This window comes from Urtica dioica, chromosome 9, assembly GCF_054948205.1.
Source record: "Urtica dioica subsp. dioica isolate 48M chromosome 9, U.dioica_male_clone48M_v1_H2, whole genome shotgun sequence".
Classification (NCBI taxonomy): Eukaryota; Viridiplantae; Streptophyta; class Magnoliopsida; order Rosales; family Urticaceae; genus Urtica; species Urtica dioica.
In genome coordinates, this window is record NC_142764.1 from 14,730,995 (window position 1) to 14,750,775 (window position 19,781).

At 37.3% G+C, this 19,781-nt stretch overlaps 2 protein-coding genes across 2 annotated transcripts; both read right to left on the reverse strand.

The window, feature by feature from the left end:
- Window positions 1-5,721: 5,721 nt before the first annotated feature.
- LOC149385185 (uncharacterized) lies at window positions 5,722-8,799 on the reverse strand. Its single transcript, XM_089627011.1, has 8 exons — window positions 8,573-8,799; window positions 8,356-8,432; window positions 7,401-7,784; window positions 6,682-6,727; window positions 6,519-6,610; window positions 6,313-6,409; window positions 6,149-6,205; window positions 5,722-6,058 (listed from the first exon to the last, which is right to left on the reverse strand). The coding sequence occupies exons 1-8, from the start codon at window positions 8,711-8,713 to the stop codon at window positions 5,972-5,974; spliced, it is 981 nt and encodes a 326-aa protein (XP_089483137.1). The 5' UTR covers window positions 8,714-8,799; the 3' UTR covers window positions 5,722-5,971.
- A 6,002-nt stretch (window positions 8,800-14,801) lies between these two features.
- On the reverse strand, window positions 14,802-16,266 carry LOC149385186 (ethylene-responsive nuclear protein / ethylene-regulated nuclear protein (ERT2)). The gene has a single exon (XM_089625042.1). It carries the CDS (start codon window positions 16,027-16,029, stop codon window positions 15,007-15,009), a length of 1,023 nt encoding a protein of 340 aa, XP_089481168.1. The 5' UTR covers window positions 16,030-16,266; the 3' UTR covers window positions 14,802-15,006.
- Between the last annotated feature and the right edge of the window lie 3,515 nt (window positions 16,267-19,781).

The window sequence follows — 19,781 nt, forward strand, 5'->3', positions numbered from 1 at the left end:
CTCAGTCGAACCCTCGATCGTCTAACGTGGATTTCAAGTGCTCAGGTACGAGGCAATTGTCGAGCGTAAATACAATAGTAATTTTATGTAGACCGGTGCGAAAATCCAGACATCTTGTGGATCAGTGATATCTCAGACGTTTGAATAATATATGAGCGCTGAAAAACAAAGAATATAAAATAAGATAAATATAATAGCCAAGAAATAATCAAAACAGTAAATAAGAAATAATATCAAATATATAAGGAAACAAATAACAATACAAAGCCACGTAAAAACAGTTCCTACGTATAAGAAAATAATTAACTTCGGTTACTCATGTTCACACTTAAAATCTGGAAATTCAAATTAGAAATTTCGGGTTGGCTAAATAATTCAAATTTCAAATGATTTCAGAATTCAAAACTCAAAAAAGACAAATTTCATAAATGAAAAAAAATATAATTGAGCCACGTCATCCGAGTGGCTATTTACTTATATATTTACAAAAACTTGGCTATATAGCAAATCCCAACGTTTGTGCTAATTTTTTGAACCTATAGGTAGGCCACGCGTCTTTAGCTTCCAAGGGTTGACTTAGACACGTCATCGGGCTTGGCCGAGCGTTGAACTCTGCCTGACCAAACACAATATGTTCATGTACAAACGGGCTGATGAATTGAAGGTGGTAGGCTACTATGACGTTGACTTCTCTGACTGCATATAGATTTAAAAAAAAATCCACCTCATATTAGGGTATGAACGAAGCTTGGGAATCCCCGTATTTGGGTGGATTAGTAGTCGTGCCGAAAGGAGAGAGCTTTATAATGGAGAGTGACAATGTTGCTTGAGTAACTTTATCAATCTAACTTTCTTAAGAATATATTATTAATATTTTTTTTTTATAAAAAAGGTATAAGAAACAAAAAAAAACTCAATTCTAGTCGTTAATTTATGAATATAGTAGTTAATTTGATACTTTACTCGATAACAAAAATTTGAATACTACAAACTTTAATAAGAAATATGATATGATCATAAATCCATCTATGAAAGCTGAAATAAAAAAAAAATTAAAAAAAATTAAAAAAAACTAATATGAATAAAATATACCTAATTCAACAAACAAAATGATTTTTTAAAGAGCGGATCATGTTGTCATTAACAAGTTACATCAGCCAAGATATTTGTCCTGACATACGCCAGAAACTCTTCCAACGCATAGAACCCGATTTATAAGACTTCGTACAACAAATTTCATGAGCAATAATGTTTAGATGGGGAACCCAAAAGAATTAGCATGAAACCGCATAGCAAGAAATAAAACAACATCAAACCAAAGAGTCTAAGAACAATTTTGACAATCCTTTTGAAGATCAAGGTTGTCAAGAATGTTCTTGTTGTCTCCTTCAATAGTAATCTCTTGCACATTCCTAAATTTGACCACGAGTAAAGCCACATACAATGCCTGCAACTCAGCCTCCAATGTTGATGCTGTTGAGATGCGACTCTGCCACATCCAAACCACTTCTTCATAAACATTTATGGTGATGATAACCATCGCAATAACACTGTTTTTTAAACCAGTATCAACATTACGTTTGAGTGTGCATTTAGCCGGTTTGCTAAATCGGCTCAACTTCTTTAGGATCGAAAAAGACGTATGTGACTTATTCTCGTACCGCAGTGAGCAGTGGTCACCAATCCTTGCCCTTAATGCCACCATGTGACGTCTATCAAGCGTAGTCACCCCTTGAAAGATCATTTGATTGCGCCAACTCAAAATCACATCTAAAATAATCCAAACTTTCTACGAAATCCCAATACTACCTCCATTGTAATGAACTAAAGAATTACAATATAAAGATGGAATGAGAAGGTCAGCACCATCTTCATTCTCCGCACAGTCTCGTTGCCTTCCCAAACCTTCTGCAGGCCAAGAGGTTTAGCGACTGTGCTTTAAAAATATAAATGATCAATAGTCTCAGCCCTACCACCACATCGCTGATAATCTTTGTCATAATGAGCGTTAACCATCCACAACTAATTGGCTACTACTGGAAAACAATTTGTCCAGGTCTCCATTGAAGAAATTTTCCTCTTTCATGGATCTTTGCCTTCTAAACTCGAGTCCATAACTCATCCTTCTGATCGAATGGAGCTCTCTTATAGGGTTCTGCCACCGTCTTTACCCATAAATCCCTGCCTCTATGCCTAATATACCATCTCAGTTGAGTCATCTTTCAGATGTTGGAGAATCTGAATCAAAGTGATATCACACTAAGTCTTTTCCCCATATATCATATGAATTATCTGGTTATTCCAATTCCTCGGGGCCCTTGAATAAGCTCACTCACACTCGTGCTAATGAGCACCTAAGAGATGTGCTCTAGTACCATGTTATAAATCATGAAACGTTAGCTAAAATACAATTTCAACGTTTCACACGACTTAGATGGTTATAAATTTGATAAAATGATTTATAATTGATAAAAAAAAAAGGTATTATTTGATACCTTTTTATGTTTATGTATTTCAAAGTCTTTTTTCATTGCTTTATTTATTAAAAAAACCGTAGTTATAATCTACAAGTTTATGAGTCTCCTTTAATAAGTTCTTAAAATCAATATAGTCTTGAATGTTAAATAAATACTAATAGTAATTTAGCAAAATAGCCAACTTAAACGTTAGGAATTGCTAAATAGCCAAGGTTTGGTAAATATTAAGTAAATAGCCAATTTTATATATTTACAAACGTAAATATTAAGTAAATAATCATTGCCATATTAAGCCACATCATCATTTATGGCTATTTACCTAATATTTACCAAACATTGGCTATTTAGCAATATCAAACGTTTAAGTTGGCTATTTTTCTAATTTTTTTGTTTTTTTTTTACTATTTTAAAATGTAATATCTTTAACTTATCAAAAAAATTTCTCAATATGTTAGCATACCTATACTAACGTATTTCCTATATTCACATTAAAATATGTTTCTTATAATGATATCTAATAAATATATAGCCAAAATGAAAAGGATATAAATTAATCATCCTAGCTTCTTCCCATAAACAATAATTTGTTCGATAATAGCATATTTAAACGTTTGATATTGCTAAATAATCAACGTTTGATAAATCTTAGGTAAATAGTCATTTGCATGTATTTACAGACATAAATCTTATATAAATAGTCACCTCCATATATTATATCAAGTCATTATTTATGGCTATTTATCTAAGATTTACTAAACGTTGTCTATTTAGTAAAGTCAAACGTTTAAGTTGGCTATTTTACTAATTTTTGTAATTTTTTTATATTGCATAAAATAATATTTATATAATTAATATTTGTTCAAATAAGAAGGATTACTTTAGTTGGTTAAGCATCGATAAAGTAAAATATATATAATATATATATATATATATATATATATATTGAATTATATATATATATATTGAATCGAAAGAAAAAAAAACATTTATATTAAATAAGATATGTTATTAATGGTTCAACAGATACGTATATGTACGAAATGAATTAAAAAGAAGCAACGATGGATTATTATCCGCAAAAGAAGGAAAAATGGAGTATCACCGACAGGCACGTGCCAAGGGCAAGCTCCGCGTGGCAGCTGGAATGAAGCATATGTTGTATAAATGTAAGGTAGTGTTTCTCTATGGAACTTTCGAGTGAATATTATATCACTTTTCAAAGTTTCAAACGAAATATAATATTAAGTGTTATTATATTTATAACTGGTCAATTATACATTTCGTTCCTTTGACAAAGAACACGTCATCGCGTCAGACTGATAAGTCCATTTAAGACAGCACACGCAACGCTAGTAAGGCAAAGAAGACGAAGGTGTTTTCGACAGAACGACTCTCCCATATAACATCACAGATTCGCATATATAAAGAACCATTCGTTTATTAAAGTTTATTAAAATTTAAAGGGACTATGAGCAAATTAACCAAAGTAAAATTAATTTAGGTTGGATTAAATTTAATCTCAACGAATTATAAAAACAGAATGTAAGTTTTATGAAGGCTGGATTAAAATTAATCGAGGCAGGATTAAAAGTCGTAATACTCTCAATTGACTATTTTGCTATACCTGATGAAACTATGGCTATTTTACAAAAGTCGGGTATTTCATACCCTTTTTCCAAATAAATGTAAAACGTATATTTATTATTTGTATTTCTTTGAAAAGCATGTTGGCAACTAGTTTTCTGACTAAGGTCTTTGAGCCATGTGCTGGCTAGTTTTAGTGTGCTTTTTCAATATTTTCATTCCATTCTCTAACCGATGTCCATGTCTTTATTTTATTTTATTTTTTTATTTTGGGCTATAGCCTCTCTTTTAAGGCCATTCCTCTTAACTGTTCTCTCGACCTTTTCGGGTCGTTTTTATCAGGGATTCTAGAGCCGCAACACTCCTCTTTGGCTTGGTTCAATAGTCCCTAAAATGAATTATAATTGAGTTTTTTAAAAAAATTATCATTCGCTCACTCCCGTCTTTCCAAAGAAAGAAAACGGACATAGAGAAAGTAAAGCAAAGAAAAGGGAATTGGACACAAATATATGATTTAACTTTACGAAAATGAGATATAGGATTAACTTTATGAAAAGGACAAAATGTAGCATTTTTCCTTTTTCCTTTTTTTTTCCCCTTAAATGACATGTTTAGAAGTGTTTCTAACGTTAATATATAGTAAAATGTGACTTGCATAATATTTAAAATGTGTCCTTCGAGTAAAGTGAATTGCACGCCGGTTAAAGGATACCGTCGTGCAAGTTATCCACGAACATATTTTTCAAAATTTTAAAAAATTATGTTGCGGCGAAGGTGAAGAACAATACTCACTCATCTGTGTTTACAAAGCTTAAAAATTGTGTAGCTTTTTAAAAACAATTCAACACCTAACCGCAATGAAGTTTGAGAACTTGCTCTACGGTCTTCGAAGACCATCATGCATATCGGCATTAAGTTTTTTGTGAGACTTATTCGCCGGTGAATGTATTGATTTTCCTTAAAAATTATCCTCTTCGCATGAATTTTTTTTTTTGTAACTATCTTGCATATTATACAATGATTTTCGTTATATTTTCCATGCTAAATACTAATAGTCTTGTATCTGAAAATAAGATAACATTATCCAAAATACAAAAATATTCAATCAGCCAATATAGTTAACCAACAACGCAACAGACTACTAATCAAAATGCATAAATGACGCTAAATGATCCCACCAATGGAGTCTTAACATGATCTACATCATCTTGTGTATAATGTTTTTAATAAGCAGGTTAGTGACTCCTACGTCGACAATGGCATGTAACGCACAACTATATGCCATTCATTTACAAAGTAGTAATTTTTCTCACAAAAAAAAAAAAAAAAAAAAAAAAAAAAAAAAAAACCCTACATGTCATATTTACCGTCAAAACAAAAAAACGACATGTCATTTTTGTTGCTGTCACAAACTGGGAAAACGACATGTCATTTATGTCACCATAACCCAGTAAAATGAAATGTTATTTTCTCATTTTTGTAACAGTTTTTCAAAATAAAACGACATGTCAATGCCGAGTCGAGTCTGAGCTAAGTCCGAATCAAGGATGCGGTAATCAGCTAAAAACCATAGTCACCTGACATTTTTAAATCATTGAGTGAAATACAACCAAATAGAAAGAAAGTTATTTTAAGAAGAAAAAAAAAAAAATTTGGGAGACTGTTTCCTTTGCAAGTTTTTACTCGTTGTTTGATGTGAATTTGTCTTAGCTTGGCTGATTTATCCAAGATTCACAGACATAATGTTTTACATAACAGTAACTATAAACCAAAATTGACTGTGAATCTAGCAATCATTTACATGTGGCGTGTGTATACCCTAGAAACTAGTATAAGTCTCATGTTGTGAAAAATGAAGTACATAGCATAAAATGCTTTGCAATGAAAAAAAGTATATAAGATGGTCAACTCTATACTGCGTTTGGCATATGTGAACGTGGCTGCTGTATTATCACTATGACCGGCTCTTTGGATGTTTTACTCCAACTAGAAGTTGCCTGCAAAATTGAAAAAAATATTGATCGTTCAATGGACTAGATTTTGATCGCCTCAAATTTAGAAGTTAGTTACAAAAGCTCTATTCTTACCACGCCGATGTGCCATTCGTGACTGTTAAAATCTTCAAAAGTTGAAGCATCCATTTTCTGAAGATAGACATTGTATCATCATCAGTATTTCGCTATCCCTGGAAATTAGGCGGAAATATAATTTGGGAGATATATTTAAAAAAAAAGAGAGTAGAACTCGTTACTATGCTGTAAATGGGAGGGACAGTAGTCGGTGTTTTGGATTTCAGAGTTGGCATCACGGAAAATCTCGGTGTCAAGTCTTGTGATCTGAATGTCCACCTACAAGGCACAATTGCATTAGAAAAAAGATAAAGAGTTTAATTTTCGAACAAATTTGAAGTCTAATTAAAGATTAGTTATATGTACTGGGTCAAGGTCGGCCAAGTACCCGATGAAAAAGATAATGCATAATTGCGCCCATTCTCGTACCAACAAACGAAGCCCATAATTTTCCGATGAGTCGTCCAAGTTGATGTAGATCTGAGAATGAGAGTTTCAAGCATTTACGTACATATTGCAAACTTTACAGAGCTTTAAAAAAAAATACGTACCGCAGCCTCGGCTATCGCAACGATCTGCATCGCACCTCGAAATTTCCTACACAAAATAAAAGTGACATTATTGGATTGAACTATAATTAAATAAAGGAATAATGTTTGGTAACATTTTTGTTTTAGTCTTTATTTTTCAATTTCTAAGACAAAAATTGAGGCAAAGAATACTACCGATTGAAACTAATGAATTCTTAAAATAATCAAAATATCTAAATTTACAAAATGTGCAAGTACGTCGTGTCAATAAAATTTTTGGTTCCGTCAATGATTTTGTTAACATAAGTAATTTGCTTATGTACGAATTTCAGCGTAATCTTCGGAATATCATTAAAAATTCAAAATTTAAATATTTCGCTAATCAATGATGTAATTTCTTAAAAGAAAGAAATGCATATCCACTCCAAAATAGTCATCTACAAACAAAAAAAAAGAAAAAAGAAAAAAAAGCGCTCTATCTAGCTAATTTCAAATTTGATTTTAATGAACTAGTCAGTTTTTCGTTTATCTTGGTATATTAGCCATTAACCAATATTAACGTATAAAAATGCTAGTGACAATCATGTGAAATGCTATCTAATTAATGAGATCACGTCACTAAATGTGGCTAGATTTTAAACATGCTTGAAACATTGTCTAGATTGCAAATCCAACGTCTCAAGTGACCTAGTCCGTGAGATTTTTCAAAAAAATATATCTCGAAAACCAAGAGTACTCACTTATACATGTTGTATTTTGAAAAGAGAATGTCGCGAATTGCGCGAACGTCCTCGTCCTGGACGAAACCGAGTTGTTCCCTGAGAACGGAAAGGTTGTGAGAGGTGTGGTGGAAGATGACGTAGAACGTGAGGGCGTAGTTGAGGAGCAAGAGCACAGAGAAGTAGGGCACGGAGGCCTTGTATCCCACGAGGGACAGGTAGAACACGCAGCCCAAGCTGGCGAGGGTGCGGCGTTCCCTCGCGGACAAGCGCTCGCACGTGATCGAGTAGCCGTGGGAGATGAGCAAGAACGACGTGAACGACGCCGTTTGGAATAATACTCCGCTCACATACACCCCAAACGACATCCACAAAGAGCATATCTCCAGGTTATAGCACGAATACCTGAAAAATCAATACCACCACCATATCAGGGACGAAGCCAGGAATGTAAATTACCGAAAAAATAAATAAATCAAGTAGGACTAATTTATAAATTTTTAGAATAACAATTAAAACTTGCATCACCTCACTTGCACCTCCCTTCGTGCCTGACCTCATCAGGTTAACTTAGCGCAAAAGTATTGGTTTTATAGTGAATTTTTTTTTTTGGGCACCAATAATCGAATTCTCAGACAAAAAGGAAAAGAAAAAATTCAAATACTTCATAACAGAAACCATGAAACGGGAAATTTTAACATATTTGTATACTATCTTGACTTTGTTCAATTTTCTTTTTCTATTTTAGATTTACGCCTCAATTGGATTTCGGTTTAGAATATTCACGGTTTCTCATTTTGCTTCTTTTATAACTGGCATTATTGAAGTGAAAAATTATGATAAAGTTTTTTTGAGTGATTAGTTTTAGTCCGTTTCTGTAATCCCTAACTCATCGGGTATTTCAAATTTAAATAATAGCACGCGAATAGTATTTAGTATGAACACATATAATGTCAACATAGAAGAGTTCGATTACCAGAAGATGAAGGAAAGTGTGAGTTGCAATAGCTTGATTAACGGTACCAGTGCAAGTGTCCATTGTAAATTATTTGTCTGCTCTACAAAAAAAACAGAAAAGGTTGAAGGAATTAGCGTCTTATATTCTCAGAATAACGGAACTGAATCAGTTTTATATTCTCAGAATAATATGAAATTTCACTATAAAAAAGAGTAAATAAAAGAGTTTGAGAGACCTGGGAATGTCGTTTCTTGTAGGTGTTGAGTGTCCAAGAAAAAGCCGAAATGAACCAAATCGACCAAAACCAGAAGTAGAGAGCAGGCAATGATCGATACGATTCGTCTAACGCTAGTTCGGTTCCATCAGAAGCTTCCATGAGACGTACAGAAGATATTTTGAAATGTGAGCACCCAAAATTCGAAATTTAGAAGAAGAAGAATAATAATAATAATAAAATCTATAATGGCCTAGAGAACGAGTCTTTAGCAGAGATCTTTCTTCGCCTTAAACGTGTCCATTTGGCATGCTTTTTTGCTTCGAAATCCGTTGAATGTAATGTTTATTATATTGTAAAACATAACCACGTATTGGGCTTGGGGGGGTTATATTTGAAAAAGAATATGCTGTTAATAATGTTAGAGATCATGGGGCAGAAATTTGGGTGGAGGTGAGTGAAGTTGGTGAGCGAATTTTTGTCACCAACTCAATCATCAAATTGTTGTTTTCCAAATATTTTTCCCAGTAATACTATCATGGTTTAAGCTGGCCTAGTTATACCTTTGTGTTTCATTGAGGCAGTGGTTGATATTTTATATGTATATTCACGTACTTATCCATATTGGTAAGAATTACGAGAAATATGGAAGGAAAATCATCTACGAGGTTGGTGCGCTAATCACCTTCTTATTATAAATTTGTAGTAATTTTAAGAGAAATTTACAGAAATACCATTTTAACACCATTTTACCAAAATCAACCATAAAGTAAATTTTTATGGATTTATTCATAAATAAGTTGTGAAAAGATTAGTATATCCTTATAGAAACTAGTCACAAAATTAATTGCTAGATTTCATGACTGACCAATCACAAAAATCTAGCAATTTTGTGACATAAAGCCTATCAGCTTTGTGACAAATCAATAATGAAATCCAATAGTTTCGTGATCGATTTGTAACGAAATCTTGATCATTTACAAAATTGGATAATTCGTGATCGATCTTTTCACAACTCATTTACTAATAAATTCGTTAAAAAATTGCTTTAGGGATTATACCACAAGTATGACATTCCCAATAATTTCGAACCAAAATTAAAGAAATCTATTTTAATCCAAAAGTATGACTACTCATTTTGTGTATTTACGTTTTTAACCATTCCTCTCTCTCTCTCTCTCTCTCTCTCTCTCTCTCTCTCTCTCTCTCTCTCTCTCTCTCTCGTGCGTGGCTCATTGTTTTGTTTTTGAGTTGTTGAATGCTCACGGCATTCACTTTCGTTCTCATAGAACTGTTTGAAGATTTTTTTTTCATTTAAATAATATGGAAATTCGTTTGAAAATTTATTGATATGGATGTAAATAAATTTTCAAAGATCTGAGAATTCCTTTGAAAGTTCTGGGTTTGTTGAAGATTTATTGACATCATAAAATTTATTTTCTAAAATGCTGATAAATCTTCAGCTAAATTCTCATAATCTTTGAAGATTTATTGACAAGGTGTCAATAAATCTTCAAATGAATTCCTAGATTATTCAAATGAAAAAAACAAAAATATCTTCAAATGATTTGATGAGAACAAAAGTGAACGCCGTGAGGATTCAGCAACTCAAATTCCAAAATCAGCCACACACACGACCAAAATTATTGGGAATGTCATATACTTGTGATATAATCCATTTGCTTTATTGCTGATTTTGGTTAAATAGTGTTGAAATATCAATATTTCAATTTTAATTCATTAAAAAAAAAATAGTTTTCGGACTGAACTTTATCACCTACAAACTAGAAAAAATGCCTTCAAAACTTAAATAACTCGTGACCAAGTTGCTAGCTAGTTGTGTGCACCTCTCGCACATTAGTTTGCAAGTGACAACTAAGATAATACTTCCTTCAAAAAATAAAAATAAAACTTAAATAACTTGTTATGATGATTTATTAACTAGGACTACTAATTTATCACTTAATTTTTAGCACCAAATGGAATAACCTCATGCTTGATGCCCCTTAGACAAGATTCCGCCTTAGACACCAATCTTGCATCATGACCTATGGGTTTAAAGATATTATGTTCTCTCTCTCTCTCTCTCTCTCTCTCTCTATATATATATATATATATATATATATATATATATATATTCCCTCCTAGGGGTTGACTCAACAATATACACAATGATGTCATCACAGCAAGCTACAAATTCCAGGGGTTGTATGCTAAAGAGGCAGTCCTTGGTGAAATAGACGTCAAATGATCTAATTAGAAGCGATTTTTTTCAATTATAAGCGACTTGTCGCTTCCAACCCAATCAACGAAAATCCAAGCATTCTCTCTTTGACAAGTCAATTTAAGATTAGAAGCGACTTTCGTTGCTTTCAAATTTTTTTCGCCATTTAGAAGTGACATTAGTAGCGACGTGTCACTTCTACGCTACCAAAAATTTTGCCTCTTCGTTTTCTCTGCCAAAATTTTAATTTCTTAACAAAACGACGCCATTTTGACTGACTTAAAAATGTAGAAGCGACTTTCGCTTCTAATTTTGTTAGTCTGTATAAAAGCACGCGTCTTCTTCTTCCTCGAACCATAACCAAAAATAAAAAAACAAAACCCAAATCCCTAAGTTTTCTTTTTCGGTTCTGCTCTCGAATTCCGGCCACCGCCACCATCTTCGACCTCCGCCGAGTCTCCCATTTTCTTCCATTCTCTCTTTCATTTCCTCCCCTCTCTCTCTCTCTCTCTCTCTCTCTCTCCCTCTCTCTCTATCTATCTATCTCTCATTTGAAGGTTTCCACCTTCTCCGACGGTAACCACCTTCTTTGACCTTCTGCTCCACCACAGATTCACCAAAGTTTTGACCTTCCAACCACCATCCATCCTCCCTTCCGGTAAGCCACCATCTCTGACCATGTGTCTGTCCCTCACTCTATTTTTCTCTATTTCAGCCCAAGCCTTGCCTCGCCTCAGCTCCGGTAAGCCCTAATAATTCATTTTTTTAGAATTTCAGCCACACTACCACCATCTCTGAACGGTTGCAAGGACTCTTTGTCATTGTCGCTCTTGGTTTCATTGATGCACATCAAAGTCAGGAACCACTGGATGAACAAGTCGTTCACCGAGCTGTTGTAGCTTTTGAGGAAGTTACATCTTACTGAAAACAAAATTCTAAAGAAGAAGCACTTCGAGGCGAAGGTGAAGTTGAAGCGGTTTGTCATGTAATACTAGATGATCGATGTTTGCGCAAATACTGTGTCTTATTATAGAAAAAGATTGAAAACCGATGACGTTTACCCCGTCTGCAATGAGCTCCCAATATTCTAGAAACTCATCCAACAAGCTCAGCTCAGAGGAGAAAGCCCAAGAACACTTTGTCATCTAGGTAACTCTCCTCGTGCTCTCCATGTAAGCTCGGAAAATCCTTCAGCATGGATTGTCGACTTAGGGGTCTCGGACCATATAACTGGTAATCAAATTTATTCACCAAATATTTAAATTGATAATGCTCGAGATTATTTCAACTCGGAGCTCGGTTTCTTTTTCAAAACCCAAGGCATAGTTTATTCCAATTGGTATGTTCATACTCCTCAACAAAATGGGGTAGCTGAGCGGAAAAATCGAAATCTTCTCGAGGTGCTCGAGCTAATCATGTTTTCCTCAAATGTTCCATCCCACTTATGGGGAAAGGTAGTTCTCACAACCACCTACCTCATAAATAAAATGTTATCTTGAGTTCTTAACTTCAGAATTCTAGCTCATGTCATCCTTAACAAATGCTCTCAAACACAACTCCTTTCCACATTCCCTCTAAAAGTGTATCTTCCTCGGTTACTCAGCTACTCAAAAGGGATTTAAGTGCTATGAACCCGCAACCAAAAAATTCATAATATCCATGGATGTTACCTTCCATGAGCTAAGTCCTTACTCTCCCAATTTTGGTCTTCAGGGGAGAGCAATAATGACTCGCCGAATTGGCTTATCATTGATCCAGATTTCAGCTCGATCTCGGCTATGAGCTCCCACCCAGTTATCCCAAACACTGCTCCTGTGTCCAGCCTTCCAAACCCGTTTGATCTCTTTCTGAGCTCGGAACATTCAAACTCTAGCTTGGATGTCCCTTATAGTCCAAACCTCACCCAGAGTTAGGCTCAAACTTGAATCCATGAAGGCTCTCCCATCCAAGACACCAAAAAATAGTGAACGAGGTTATAGTGCGCTTCTCCTTCAGACTTACCTATTGTCTTGAGGAAACATACTCGCTCATGTGGCCCATACAGGATTGAAGATTATGCGTACTATGGAAATCTCTCAGCGAACTATCAAGCCTATATGATGATAATAAACTAGTAAGTCGTGCCCAACTCTATCAAAGAAGGTCTTCGAATTCCAGCTTGGCGAGTTGCAACTCATTCAGAAATCCAAGCTCTCGAATAGACCGATACCTCGGAGATCACCGAGCGGCCACTCGAAAAGAGAACTATCAGATGTAGATGGGTTTTCACCATCAAACATAATCTGGATGGCACAATGGGAAGGTTTAAAGCTTGTCTCATCGCTAAAGGGTACGCTCAGGCTAATTGCATTGATTATCAAGTAACATTCGCACCAGCAGCAAAACTCAACACCATTGTAGTCATTCTCTCTTGGCTGCCAACTTAGATTGGCCATCGCTCCAGCTCGATGTGAAGAATGCCTTCTTGAATGAAGAACTGTAAGAAGAAATCTACATGCAAATTCCACCGGACTTCGAAAGCGATCAGAATACCACCAAAGTCTGCAAACTCAAGAAGTCCTTATACGGACTGAAGCAATCACCATGTGCTTGGTTTGGTAAGTTTACTCACCTCCTCGGCAATACAGCTACTCGCAAAGCCAAGTAGATCATTCATTATTCTCAAAAGTCTCAGTCTAAGGAAAACATTCCATTCTATGTGTATATGTTGATGACATAGTCATAACTGGAGACGATCTCGAGAAAATAGCGAGATTGAAGCAGATCATGCCATTTGTGTTTGAAGTCAAGGATCTTGAAAACTTGCGATATTTTCTCGGCATGGAGGTCGCCAGGTCTGAGAAAGGCATCTCTAGATCTCAGCGGAAATAACTCTTGACCTTCTCAACGAAACAAGCATGCTCTATTGCGAGCCAGCTGGCATTCATATGGATCCAAACATAAAGCTCGCAGCTCACAGCAGCGAAGTCGCCACCGACAAAGAAAGATTCCAGCAGCTCGCAGGAAAACTTATTTTTATCACTCATACCAGACCTGATATCGGATTCTCAGTGAGCGTGGTCAGCAAATTCATGAGTAACCCATCAAAAGTCCATATGGAAGCCGTCATGAAAAATTTTCAATACTTCAAATCTGCCCCATATACCGGTTTATTGTTCAAGAAAAGAAGTAGCCGATAAATTGAAGTCTTCACAGACGCAGCTGGGCAGGGTCTGTATTAGATCGAAAATCTACATTTGGCATGTGTACCTAGGTGTGGGGTAATCTCGTCACCTGGCGAAGCAAGAAACAAATTGTGGTTGCTCGAAGCAGTGCAGGAGCCGAACTCATGTCATTAGCAAACAAAGTGGTGCGAAGGATTGTGGCTTAAGAAGATACTGGACAACCTCAAGATCAAGCTTGAAGGTCTTATTAAGTTCATGTGTGACAACCAAGCTACCATAAGCATTGCAAAGAATCTAATTAATCATGACTGGACTAAGCATACCGAGACCAATCGCCACTTCATCATTGAGAAGATAAAGTCAAAGATTATTGAAATGAAGTACATTCCGATCCGACATCAGGTAGCAGACATTCTTACTAAGTCTCTCTATCTAGCTAGTTTCCCTGAGTTGTGTAACAAGCTTGATCTTCTCAATATTTACCATCAAGCTTTATGGATAGTGTTCAAGTTCAGCTCGTCTTTCCAGCTCAACTCCTCTTGAGCTCGTCTTCCTTGGAACCACTGCCGTCATTGTGACTATAATATCAAAAGTTGTGTATAATTATTATTCTGATTTTCTAGATGTAGTTAGTTGAAAGTATTGTGATTTAATTCAACTCTTTTTATATAATTCTATAAATATTTGTAAATTCATCATTCATAATAACAAATAATCTCAGAATCTCAAAACTCCCATTTTCCTTTATGATTCTCTATAAGTAAAAATGGCTATCTAGATTAGATAAACCAACGTAACAACAAACAATAGTCGTCGGTCAGTGGAACAAATCGTTTTGGTCAGAAAAAACAACAAATGAAAAAGAAACCCAAAAAAAAAAAAAGCTACAAAGCGATGACGAACTGTATGTACTTTCAAGTTTGTATATATGAATAAACGAAATTTACAACTTGACGTGGTCGTACATCTCTAAACTGGCAAGTCTTCTTTCTTTCCTATAATAAATACACGAGTTTTGAGACCTTGCTTAGACAAAGATTTTGATCACTCCTATGTAAAATGTGGTCCTACTCACTCGAGACTTTCCTAAAAGCCTCCCACACCCTCCGAATAAAACCAATTAGTTTAATCCCAACACACCACGCGATTGTCAACACCAACGAGAAAACCCGACCCCAACACAGCCCCAGAAGAACCACGCCGAGAATCGTCAGAAGAGTCCAAAACTCCTGATCTTGGTCTTGTTCTTCGTCTTCCTCTCCGTCGTCGTCGTCTTCGACGGACATTTCGACGGACTCGTCTGCCTCTTCTCCGAGCAGCTCCGGGGATTCCTCTTCCACTGCGCTGGCCTCCATATTGGCTTTCTTTCTTTTCTTGTTGGCGGTCCGAAGCTTCTTGGGCACGAAGTTCTTGATAATCTTTCTCCTGATCTTGGCCCTCTTGCTCTTGCTCTTGCTCTTCTCCAGGATGAGACCCGGCACCTGATCTTGGCCCTCGTTTCTCGTCTTCGAAGATGAGAGTACTCCCTCGTCGCCGAATCGAATCGCCGGCAAGCGCGCCGCGATGAACTCCTCATCCTCGTCGGACTCCGACTCGTGATCTCCTCCGCTCTTCCGTCGTCGGCCAATCACCAATTCGACGAGAAGGAGCGCGAAAGCCGACAACGTGACAACGACGGCGAGCTTCTTCGTGCTCAGGGCCAGAAACGCCACCACGAGAACCCCGACCATCGCCGCGAGAATCTCAACTCCGACGCGCGCTGTTTTCTCCGGCATGGTCGCGTCGAGGACGACGCCAGAGGGGATCTCGACCTCATCCGGTACCACCGCCGGGGCTCGGTCGACGACGCGGTTAGTGTCGTTTGTGGAATCCTCGTCGTCGTCGACGACGACGCTGTCGTTTTTGTTCTTGTTTTTCCTCTTCTTGATGGAGGGCTTTCTGAGGCGATCGCGGTTCTTGACGAAGAGGTCGATGAGTGAGGTCGGAAAACCCGTCTCGACGACGAGCGAGCCTCCGCGTTTCGGGGACTGTAGATCGGCCACCATTCGCGACATTCGCGTCGTCTTCGCTTTCTTCCACAGTAGAGGCATCGCCGCCTTTTATTCCTCTCTTTAATTTTACTATTTACAGAAAGAGGACTGCGAATTCTGGGTTTTTATAGGATCTGCAGTCTTCTCTTGTGTCGGAATGAAAAAACAAAAGAAAAGAAATTGTTAATAGAGGGAAAATAAAAAAGAATATAAGCGGGTTTTCGGTGAAGAAAGCGAAAGGGGGAGAGAGAAAGAGAGTGTGTGTATTTGTGCGTTTGCTAATTAATGAAAAGGGGATACAAAATTGATGGCAAAGCGTGTGAGCTGGAGTAGTTGGAAATGAATTTCATCTCTTCTTTTTCTTTTCTGTTTGGGTCGGAGGTACTAAAAATGTAAATTTACTAAATATCGCCTATGAGTTGTTACTGTTACTATTTTTACTTTGGTCGCTTTTCGTAATTTAGGGTGAGAAAACCTGTTCATTGACTGATAAATTTTAGAAATTTATTTGATGACATTCCAGTTGGATTCTAAGAGGCCCAACAACAACAACAAAAATATAGCATCTTCGTGTGGCTACAGATGGTATCATCAAACACTCAAGTCAAAAGTGCCCATAAAAGCTCCTACAGATGATATCATCAAACACTCAAAATTAAAATTTAATCAACCAAGTTATGTATGAGATTATGTTATTCATCCCAAACCCAATAGTTAAAAATAGAAAAATTAGGTGTATTCAACTAAATGGCATATATTTCAGGGATTTCAACAATGGCCTCATTTTTTAAGACTATAAATCTATACACATTTTAGGTTTGTTTTCAAATGAATACCAATTTTTAGCATAAAATTATATGTAAACGTGAGATATTATTAAGAGAAAAAAATTCGAGAAAGGTATAAGAGTCTATCATTTTTAAAGCAAGGACATAAATTTTAATTAGTTACAAAAACAAGATGTCGCACACAATGTGTCCGACAACTTGCTTGAACACAGATTATGGATAAACAACAAACAGTGCAATAAACAAAATACACACCATATGATTACCCAGTTCGGTGAAACACACCTACATCTGGGGGCACTCTGCCAGTGGAAAGGATTTCACTATCTTGTAGTCAATAGTACACACAAGGTTTATATATGATTACAATCGACAAATCAATAAAACCTAGAGACTATCACCACCAGTGAATACCTAGTCAGAGACTCCCCCTGAATTTGAGCTCCGTCTCAATTCCACCCTTCGAACAACCGCATGTGCTCGGATGACTTTCAGTCTTCAGCCGTTCGTGAACCTTCAATCACGAGAACACAAAACCCAACTCTAACAGACACTCAATCTTTGTGAAATAGTGTTTGAGAGAATACACCGCGATCAACAAAACACAAAGCCTCCCAGTCCGCCGGTCTTGTACGTCTAAGAGCTCTAAGTGTTTTATCAAAAGCGTCGAGACTGCTAAGGGGGAGCGCATGGCTTTTATAGCAGCTGAACAGGCCTGGAAGTGTATCTAGGGTTTTCTTACCCAGCCTCATACGAATATCTCATAATAAAGTCACCAGCGAGGCAATATCTCACAATGAAGTCACCAGCGAGGCAATCTGTCAAAACTGGAAACTTGCTTGAAATAAAGTCTGTACACAGGAGGAAAGATGTCTCAGAAGAAGTAGAGACATGACGACCGACATCTTTCCAAACAAATTGCATTAAAAAAAAGCCAACAAAAAACGAAACAACAATCTCCCCCTTTGGCTATTTTTTAGGCAAGCACTTCCAGTAGCAGTTCTCATACAAGCGTCATGACCAGGAGAGGAAAGTCAAAATAAATGACCTCATGACGCCTCTCCCCCTGATTTCCTCAAAAGAATACCAAATGCAAGGATCGACCAAAACAGAGGGAGGAGCAAAAGCAGGCTGAAAAGATGAGAACTCAAGCAAATAGCAGTACATAAACCATCAAGAGTATGAGAAAGATGTTTTACACACCAAAACAACTCAGTCTGAAACACACAATGAACTGTAGCACAAGCCAAACATAAAGAAGTCTGAAAAAAAAGTTGAATAATACAGACCAGATCTTGAATAAAAGGAGAGAGAGAGAGATTTAAGCCGAATCACCATCATCACCAACATCATCCCGGGCACTGCCATTACCTCCTTCATCGTCTTCAGACTCCTCAGGATCCTCAGAGTCTTCAATAGCATCAGAAACATCATAAACATTAGCTTGGCCAGGCTGAGAGTCGGTAGCAGTACTAGGAGCAGTGAGATCTCGGACAAGGGCTTCACACTTGGACTTCCTGTTGGAGAGAGTCTCAATAGTCTTTTTAAGAGTCTCAATCTCCTCAAGAAGTTCTTTCAGCACATTCCTCCGAACTTCTTCTGTCATTGTCCCCAAATGAAGTTTGCTCCCTGAGATGTCAGATGTTGCGATAGAAGGTCTGACAAGGTCTCGAGCATGTTTCCCCTCAAACAATTTGTGACTGAAGTTGAGGACACCAGGTCTTTTTTCCACCACATTTGTACTTCGCAAAATGTTCTTGTTTTGCTTGAGCATGATACCAGTGATGAGGGAAGGGAAACCTATGGGGAGCTTCACTGCAAACGACTTGGCATGCTTCGCCAAGTGATCTAGGACAAAATCACCAAAATCAAAGAAGGAACGGGTACCTATCTGGTAGATTAGGCGAGCCAGATCCGCCTTGATACTCGACCCATGTGAGGAGGGAGTCCAATTGGCGATGCCGATGCGATAGAGAATGAAGTATTTGGCAGTGAGATCAGCAGATGGCAAAGTCCCCTTGGAAGGCCAGACCTTGGTTTCGTCACCAGTAATTTCTTGAGCAATAATGTCCAGAGAAGGAACCCGATCGGCGGTAATGATCTTCCCTCGACCAAGGTACTCGTTGATGACACTAGGGGAGATCTAAAAACAATGTCCTCTGACGAAGACCTTTATGAATTCTGCATCGTCTGGAGCATCGAAGGACGAGGAGAGATTAACGATGAATTCCTTTACCAGAGCCGGATAGTATACCCCAATGCTTGAGACAGTCCTGAGCATCTCAGCATCGTGCAGGAGCTCAATGACGGCATCTATCTTGAGAGCCTCAGCAGACAATTCCTTTTCAGGAAAGATGGCTCGATGATACACATACCTCCATTTGAGGACACCGTCTTCCTTATGGAATGAGATATTGTCCAAAGGAGCAGCAGGGACATTCTTTGGGAGCTTCTGCCCTCCCACAGATCTCTTGTTTCCCAAACCAAGAGAAATCACTGGTTCTTCTTCCTCAACCTCATGGCCATCGTCAATAGGAGACATAGGAGTCTCAACAAACTTCTTTACACGCTTCTTAATCATGCCCACCTTTTCTTTCTTCTTCTTCTTCTTCACAGGGATGGGAGCAGCATGAGCACTTTCTTCTAAAAGCTTTCTCTTCTTCTTTCTCTTATCTGACAGAAGAGTAGCAATACAGACGTCATCATCATTCTGGACCTTCTCTTTCAGAGAGGCAAGGATATCCTCCCCATCAACCTGGACTTGATCAGTCTTCCTCTCTTGCCTTAGAGAAGAAGATGTTGGAACATCTTCCGCGACATCTCCACTTAAGCCCAGAATGCCACCAATGGCATCAACTAGATGAGGCTCTTGTTCATCGAGGAGAGAATTCAACATTTTACTGTCCCTAGGATTTTCATCAGGGGGAACAAATGTTTCAGGGTTACCTTGTACAACCTCGTGAGGGCTCTCAATGGGAGATCCACCAGTGTGGATTTCTTCCTCGGGGGCAGCGTCATCTTTTC

Excerpts from the sequence above, each read along its gene's own strand:
- LOC149385185 (XM_089627011.1), bottom strand. The coding sequence starts at position 8,713 with ATGGAAGCTTCTGATGGAACCGAACTAGCGTTAGACGAATCGTATCGA. Across the intron at positions 8,433-8,572 it reads ACAAGAAACGACATTCCCAG|ACAAATAATTTACAATGGAC; the intron begins GTCTCTCAAACT and ends TTTGTAGAGCAG. Across the intron at positions 6,410-6,518 it reads TGCATTATCTTTTTCATCGG|GTGGACATTCAGATCACAAG; the intron begins GTACTTGGCCGA and ends TGTGCCTTGTAG.
- LOC149385186 (XM_089625042.1), bottom strand. The coding sequence starts at position 16,029 with ATGCCTCTACTGTGGAAGAAAGCGAAGACGACGCGAATGTCGCGAATG.